Below are 8299 nucleotides of genomic sequence, written 5' to 3'. Positions count from 1 at the left end.
CCGAGACTAAAGGTCCCCTCCTGCTCCCCTCCTGCAAAAGCTACGTCTTTAGCTGTTGGGCAGGGGACTTTAGTCTCGGTTGATAGCTCCAACCAGGACTAATCCTGTCTTTAGTCCCGGGCCAAAAAATAGCTGGGACTAAAGTCTTGAACCAAAAGTTTGTTCTCTACTAGTGTCTACTAACATGTCAAAAACTTCTACTAGCGTACAAATGAGGAATTAGACAATGCGTACTACAAAAGAAGATTCACACTCACTCTAACGTTTTCACAGGGTTCACAACACCATGAAATGTGATCCTAAAAGCAAAATGCCATCCATGAGAGGAGAAAAAGGCAAGTTTCTTCCAGTAGACAATCAGTTGTCATCACTGATTGTTTGACGCTAGTGATTTATGATGCCAATCCGTCCTCGATCTCATGGCTTACTCATTTTCGCTGAGGGAACAAAAAAATCATTATAATTAACAAGAAGACAATTGTGCCATTACCCACAGTGCCTCTCACTAAAATATCTAATTACTAGCCATGGCCCCCAGCAAGTAGTGATCTTATTTTGGCATGATTCATTGGCATATAAATTGTCAGGGTAAGGCCACGCCGAACATGTTTCACTAGGAGCCTTTGCCCTTTGGAGAAGCCGAGACATGTTCTACCCCCTCTGAACTCGTGAAATGAAAAGGTGGATGTGTACTGTGAAGGACACGCTTGTAAGACAAGCGAAAACAAGTAGACAGTCCGAACACAACAGCATCCAAGTCTCGTCTTCTCGTATAAAAAACTGCTTTCTAACATGCAGAAAGGCCCTAAATTCAGGGCGATAAAATCCGACTTCATCCTTACAAATGAGGAACCAGACAATGCTTATTACAAAAGAAAAGATTCACACTCACTCTAACGTTCACAAGGTTCACAACACATGAAAGTTCAAAAACGCGATCCTAAAAGCGAAAGACCATCCATGAGAAATGAAAAAGGCAAGTTTCTCCCAGTAGAGAATTAGCTGTCATCACTAAGTGTTCGGCGCCAATGATTTGTGATGCCAATCCGTCCTTGATCTCATGCCTTACTTGTTTGCGCTGAGAGAGCAAAAAAATCATTATAATTAATAAGAAGACAATTGTGCCACTGCGCATAGTGGCTCTCACTAAAATGTATAATTACTGACCACGACCCCCAAGTAGTGATCTTATTTTGGCATGATTTATTGGCATATAAACCATCACGCTAAGGCCACGCTGAACATGTTTCACTAGGAGCCTTGGCCCATAGGAGAAGCCGAGACACGTCCTACCCCCTCCGAACTCGTGATATGAAAAGGTGGATGTGTACTATGTAGGGCACGCATGTAAGACAAGCGAAAACAAGTAGACAACCAGAATACAGCAGCATCCTAGGCTCATCTTCTTGTGTAAAAAGCTGCTTTCTAACATGAAGAAAGGCCCTAAATTTAGGGCGACAAAATCTGACTTCATCCTTACAAATGAGGAATCAGACAATGCTTATCACAAAAGAAGATTCACACTCACTCTAACGTTCACAAAGGTTCACAACACATGAAAGTTCGAAAACACGGTCCTAAAAGCGAAAGGCCATCCATTATAGGTGAAAAAGGCAAGTTTCTCCCAGTAGAGAATTAGCTGTCATCACTAATTGTTCGCGCTAGTGATTTGTGATGCCAATCCGTCCTCGATCTCATGCCTTACTCGTTTTCGCTGAGAGAGCAAAAAAATCATTATAATTAACAAGAAGACAATTGTGCCACTGCCCATAGTGGCTCTCACTAAAATGTCTAATTACTAACCACGGCCCCCAAGTAGTGATCTTATTTTGGCATGATTTTTTTGGCATATAAACCGTCACGCTAAGGCCACACGCTGAACATGTTTCACTAGGAGGCCTAGCCCTTTGGAGAAGCCGAGACACGTCCTACCCTCTCCGAACTTGTGAAATGAAAAGGTGGATGTGTACTATGTAGGACACACTTGTAAGACAAGCGAAAATAAGTAGACAACCAGAATACAACAACATCTGAGGCAAAAAGGCCCTAAATTAGGGGCGATAAACCCGACTTCATCCTTACAAATGAGAAATCAGACAATGCTTATTACAAAAGAAGATTCACACTCACTCTAACGTTCACAAGGTTCACAACACATGAAAGATCAAAAACGCGATCCTAAAAGTGAAAGGCCATCCATGAGAGGGCGAAAAAGGCAAGTTTCTCCCAGTAGAGAATTAGCTGTCATCACTAATTGTTCGCGCTAGTGATTTGTGATGCCAATCCATCCTCGATCTCATGCCTTACTCGTTTTCGCTGAGAGAGCAAAAAGAAATCATTATAATTAACAAGAAGACAATTGTGCCACTGCCCATAGTGGCTCTCACTAAAATGCCTAATTACTGACCACGACACCCCAAGTAGCGATCTTATTTTGGCATGATTTATTAGCATCTAAACCGTCACGCTAAGGCCATGCTGAACATGTTTCACTAGGAGCCTTGGCCCTTTGGAGAAGCCGAGACACGCCCTACCCCCTCCAAACTCATGAAATGAAAAGGTGGATGTGTAGGACACGCTTGTAAGACAAGCGAAAACAAGTAGACTACCAGAATACAGCGCAGCATTCGATCTAGGCTCGTCTTCACGTATAAAAGGCCGTATAAAAGGCTGCTTTCTAACATACAGAAAGAGAGGCCCCTAAATTCAGGGCGATAAAACGTAAAAGCGACCAGAAACAATGTAAAAAGCCTAACAAATAACAATGGGAAGAGCACACGGTACTACCATGACTCACGAGAGAGATCGAGCGCTGGGTAGAAGATCCAAATACCGAGGCTTTCTTGGACGTGGATGCAAATATGCAAAGGATGGATGTTTTGGCAGGCACGTAAATGACTCCACCACACCACTACACGCCATTAATGGAGTTTCTACTGAACATAATCAGCAGCATCGAACGAATTCGACCCTGTCTGCGGCCTGCCAAGGATGGACGTCGATCTCTCGATCTTGCAGATAGCATGCGTGCCGGCCGCCCGCGCCACAAAACAAAAGACACCGGCCGGGACGGCATCTCTAACCGCGCGGACCATGCATGGCACTGTGCATGCCTGCATGCAAGATGACGACGACTAGTGTTGACTGATTGACTTATGCCTTCGGCGTCCTCGCTAGCTCTTCAATCGTACAAGCTCTCAATCATGGCGATTGGCAGAAAAATGAGGGTCGATCGATCTGCGCAAGGAAGAAATAAAAACTACCGATCGATTTTGAAACCAAAGAGTCTAATGTTAATACAGAAGCAAATTTCTAATTAAGTTTAGGAATTGAAACAGTATAAACATGGTCCGATCCATGGGAGGTCCAAATTATTGAACGCGAATTACACGACGAACGGTTTCTCCGGGGAATTAAAATGCTAGTACAACATGGAAAGATACAATAAAGGAACGACGACGGGAGTAAACAAACTGGCACGCCCTTTTGACGAGCTAGGTGCTGCTGCGCTGTTCAATGGAACCTGGCCAGGTCGAGAGTGACCTCGTCCTCAGACGGCGTCAGGAACTCCCTGGAGGCCATCTGAACGACGTCGACGTCGTCCGGAACGGCGGCACCTCCTGCATTGCTGGGGCCGGCACCTCCTGCGTCGCCGCCGTAGGTGGAGCTGGCATGGTGGGCAGCGAACGGCGAGTGCCACATCATGTTGTCGACGAAGGGGTAGGTGATCAGGTTGGCGGCGGCGTAGGAAGCAGCAGCCTGGTGGTGGTGGTGGTGATCATGCTCCATCATGTGCGGCCCCATCGGAGCCATGAGCTGCATTGTCGGCGCGGCGCCGTAGTAGGTGTTGAGGTCCAGCTGCAGGAACGGCGCCACGGCGTCGGAGTTCATCGCGCCCAGGTTGGCCGACGGCGGCGCGGACGACGACGACGCGCCCAGGTACAGCCCCATCGCAGTCAGTTGGTCGAAGGCGCTGCCGGGCGGTGCCGCCGCAGCGGCGGCGGCGGCGGCGGCAGCAGCAGAGGATTGTGGAGTGCTGATCACCTCGCCGCCGTACGAGTACGACCCAAGGTTGTTGTAGGACGACGGAGGGGAATCCTCCTCCGGCGGCGGGGTCGGGGCGGCGCCGTCGGCGAGGTCAGGGTACACGCTGCGGATGTACTCTTCGAGGATGGACCACTGGCCGGGAGGCACCTGCTGCGCGATGTTCTTCTTCTTGAGGCGGCGCTTGGCCTTGAGGCTTCGCTTGGTGGCATTCCAGTGGTTCTTCACGGCGTTCTCCGAGCGCCCCGGGAGGAAAGTGGCGATGTTCGACCAGTGGTTGCCGCAGCGCTTGTGCGCCTTGATCAGCGCCATGTCGTCCTCTTCGGTCCACACGCTCTTCTGTTAATCGTTGCAAGTCGACAGAGATAGACCGATCGATCAGTATTAGCGTATGCAGATGCACAGAACAAAACAAGCGCGGTGCATATACGACAGCTCAAAAGATCGAAATAAAGCACAAGGTTAATCGACTTTGCAACATCGATCAGAATTTCCGATCGGTGCAGTGGTCACGAACTCAGAACATCCATACATCAAAATAACTTGGCATATGCATAACCACAGATAAAAAATTAAAAGATTCTCTCCACACGCTCCAATCGAGTACCTCAGTAAGGTAGGCAAACTGGCAAAGTCCTTTTCCAATCAATTCGATCGTGGCTTTGATGAAGAATTGCCACAGTTAGTGGCCAGAGTCAAAAACACATGCAACATGTACAGCTCCCACTAATTTCTTACCGAGTTAATGCCCACTTTCGAATTAGACCAAAATTTAGCAGGATTTATACGTAGAAATTAAAGGCAAAAGAAATTCCCCTCGCGGATCATGTGGGGGAGAGCGAGGGGATATCGTTCCCCCAAACCAGCTGCTACACACTATTGCACACAGATCGAATTCAAGCTTCCACGCATCAAGATCTATCCATCCAAGAAATCGAACGAGACGAGGACAGATCGATCGATCTAGGAAAAGAATATGCACCTTGAGGTCCGGGCGCAGGTGGTTGGTCCATCTCTCGCGGCACTGCTTGCCCACCCGGCCGGGGAGGGACTGCGATATCACCGCCCACTTCCGGTCGCCGTGCCTCATCACCATCTCCCTGAGGATTCTGCAAGCGAGCGAGCACGCACGCAGCAGCACGAGTTCAGCATCAGCCACGAGCAAACACTTTTTTGCATCGAATCGAACCAAAAAGAAGAAGAAAAGAAGCCAAATCAGAAGAACCCAGGAGTCAGGACTCACACGTCCTCCGCCTCGGTCCAGGGTCCCTTGTGCTGGTGCGCCCTGTAGCCGCCGTTGCCGCCGCCCGCTTGTTGGGGCTGCTGCGGCTGCTTCTGCTGAGCCCCACTCCAGGCGGCGCGCAGAGCGCTGGACATGATGCCACCGTACCCGGCGGATGTCAGGGCTCCTCCGGGCAGCGCCATGCCACGCGGCGCCTGCATGCCGAGGCGGCCGACCAGGAGAGAGGCCATGCCGGGGGGCATCGTCATGCCCGCGCCCGGGATCACCTGATGAGCGCCGTTACCTGGGTGCACGCCGCCAGCCGCCACCTCCTGGTGGCCATAACGCACCGAGCTCCCGGACTCCATTCCCGGCTTGCTTGCCTCTGGTCGAGGTTACGAGCGAGAGGAATTGGAGAGGGCCCTTTCTCTGCTGGGGAGAGAAGGGGGGCACTGGGCAGGAGGAAGAAGCAGCAGGGAGAAGATAGGGCCACGCCGGGCTTGCGAGTAGTGGGCCTTCCGATCCGCGGTGCACGATATATAGCCGGGCCCGCGCCGCCACTGCCGTCCATCTTCCGCGAATCCAACGGTCAGCGGCCATGGCTGCGGGTGACCTTCCAACTCTCCCTTAATATTCGTGCGGTAGAGGACAGGGGGAAGTGAGGTGTCTCCTTGTCACCACTCCACATCACTGAGCCTAGCCTATGCGCGCAGCGTGGGAGGCGAAGGAGCGGCGGTATGGGCCCCACCTGTCAGCACTGCCACAAATGTCTTGGCCCGGCTGGTTTTTATTACAGTGGATGGATAGCTGCAGTATGGATATACAGCTGGTCTTGGACACAGTTTGCACCCCGGAGCAAGGTACTAATGCAAGGATTGTTGATCTGATGGCTAAGCGAGAGAAAACACTGCATGGGAAGTATATTTTGATGCATTTGGCGTGAAATTCAGTTTTTTCCATATCACGACAACGCTTAGATTTGGCGAATTTAAAGGAAAAAGTGCCCGTTAGGCCAGTATAGGGGGAAACGTCATGTATCGGAACGAATGAGAGGCATGAAATGATAATTGATTTGTGGTCACTTGAAAAAGCCACAACGTATTTATAAAATATAAGTGTCCGCCTTCGATAAGGTATGTTTGCCATTTTATATAACGTGGGGCGGCTAGTCCCTCCTATTTATTTTAGCAAAAATTATTTTCCATCGGTTTAGTTAGATATGGGAACTATAAGTCACCAATGATATATCTGTGAGGTAATATAGAGGCGGATATTATTTGCAAAAAAAATGAACTATATTTTACAAATTTCTAAATTATCACTTAATAATACTTAGAGGGCATTATTGTGCAAAGCAAAATATTGATATGATATAGTAAGTAGAACCAAAGATTTTTTTTTGTTCTCAAACCTAATCATCTTTTCATCCATTAAAACGGTAAAAGTTCTCCGATCATTTTTAAGAACGGGGGGAGGGAGGGGCTGCCTAGATATTACTCAAATATTTCCTTTTGAAGTCTCAGTCGGGTTTTATCTGATGGCTATAAGAGAGAAAAACACTGCATGGGAAGTATACTTTGATGCATTTGGCGTGAAATTCAGATTTTCCATGTCACGACAACGCTTAGATTCGGCGGATTTAAAGGAAAACGTGCCCGTTAAGCCCGTATAGGGGGAAACGTGATGTATCGGAATGGATGAGAGGCATGAAACGATAATCGATTTGCGGTTATAATCAATTTGTAATTACATGAAAAAGCCACAACGTATTTATAAAATATTAGTGCCCGCCTTTGATAAGGTATGTTTGCCATTTTATATAATGTGGGGGTGGCTAGTCCCTCCTATTTGTTTTAGCAAAAGTTCTTTTCCGTTGGTTTAGTCCTGACGATTGCCATGTGTGAAAGCTCTAGTTTGGTTTTGGTGAATTGATGAAAACCTAAGTGCTAACCTAGTTTATTAAAGTGATTATGAGATAGGTAGGATTGAATTTGCGCAGCGTTGCACTTTTGGCCTCTGTGGCGGGCACTGAGTTTGCCCGCCACGGTACATACAGCGATTTACCGAGGCGGGCATTTTTTATTTACCGTGACAAAGTTTTTTTGCCCGCCGCAGTAAATCAATTTACCGCGGCGGGCGCCTAAAGACGTCCGCCACGGAAAATACCCTATTTACCGTGGCGGACGTCTTAAGGCACCCGCCACGGTAAATCGATTTACCGCGGCGGGCGCGTAACGACGTCCGCCATGGAAAATACCCTATTTACCGTGGCGGGCGTCTTAAGGCGCCCGCCACGGTAAATCGATTTACCGCGGCGGGCGCGTAACGACGTCCGCCATGGCGGGCGCCTAAAGACATCCGCCACGGAAAATACCCTATTTACCGTGGTGGGCGTCTTAAGGCGTCCGCCACGGTAAATCGATTTACCGCGGCGGGCATCGTTTAAGGCCCGCCACGGAAAATCGGAGGCCCAATAGCAAAGCGAGGCCCACTATTTTCGTCGTCATATATATACACAGACTCGCACTCCCAGCAGTCGCGCCTCCCTCTCTCATCTCACTCTCTGCGCCGTGACTCCCTCCCCTCCCCGACTCCCTCTCTCTCTCCGCGTGGGGCAACGACGGCGTGCTGGGCGATGGCGCGCGCGGGGCAACGGCGGCGCGCTGGGCGATGGCACGTGCGGAGCAACGGCGGCGCGTGGGGAGACGGCGCGCGCGGGACGACGGCATGCGGGTCGACGGCGTGGGGCTAGGGTTTCGGATCCGGCAGGCCAACGGCGCGGAGGACGTCGATCCGAGGTAGGTGAGTTCATCTCCCTCTTCCTCTCTCCATCTCCCTCACTCCTCCCTCTTCCTCTCTCCAGATCCGGCGGCGGCGACTTCCTCCTCCACGGATCGTGGGACGGCAACAACGAGCCCGTCCTGAGGCGGATTTGGCCGGTGGCGGCGCGCGGTGACCGGATCCGGCCAGTGACGGCGTCCCGAGGTGGATCCGGTCGGTGGCGGCGCGCGGTGGCCGGATCCGGCGGGCGAG

At 50.2% G+C, this 8299-nt stretch overlaps 1 protein-coding gene across 1 annotated transcript; it reads right to left on the bottom strand.

Moving 5' to 3' along the window:
- Positions 1–3513: 3513 nt before the first annotated feature.
- LOC136538579 (transcription factor CSA-like) lies at positions 3514–5634 on the bottom strand. The gene is made up of 3 exons (XM_066530526.1): positions 5288–5634; positions 5027–5153; positions 3514–4383 (listed from the first exon to the last, which is right to left on the bottom strand). The coding sequence occupies exons 1-3, from the start codon at positions 5632–5634 to the stop codon at positions 3514–3516; spliced, it is 1344 nt and encodes a 447-aa protein (XP_066386623.1).
- Between the last annotated feature and the right edge of the window lie 2665 nt (positions 5635–8299).

Source organism: Miscanthus floridulus, chromosome 2, assembly GCF_019320115.1.
Source record: "Miscanthus floridulus cultivar M001 chromosome 2, ASM1932011v1, whole genome shotgun sequence".
NCBI lineage: Eukaryota > Viridiplantae > Streptophyta > Magnoliopsida > Poales > Poaceae > Miscanthus > Miscanthus floridulus.
Note: the sequence above shows the minus strand (reverse complement) of the source record. Positions and strands in the feature narration are given on the sequence as shown.

Coding starts and splice junctions, on each gene's coding strand:
- LOC136538579 (XM_066530526.1), bottom strand. CDS start 5,634: ATGGAGTCCGGGAGCTCGGTGCGTTATGGCCACCAGGAGGTGGCGGCT. Junction 5,154..5,287: donor TGGACCGAGGCGGAGGACGT/GTGAGTCCTGAC, acceptor GCTCGCTTGCAG/AATCCTCAGGGAGATGGTGA. Junction 4,384..5,026: donor ACCTGCGCCCGGACCTCAAG/GTGCATATTCTT, acceptor AACGATTAACAG/AAGAGCGTGTGGACCGAAGA.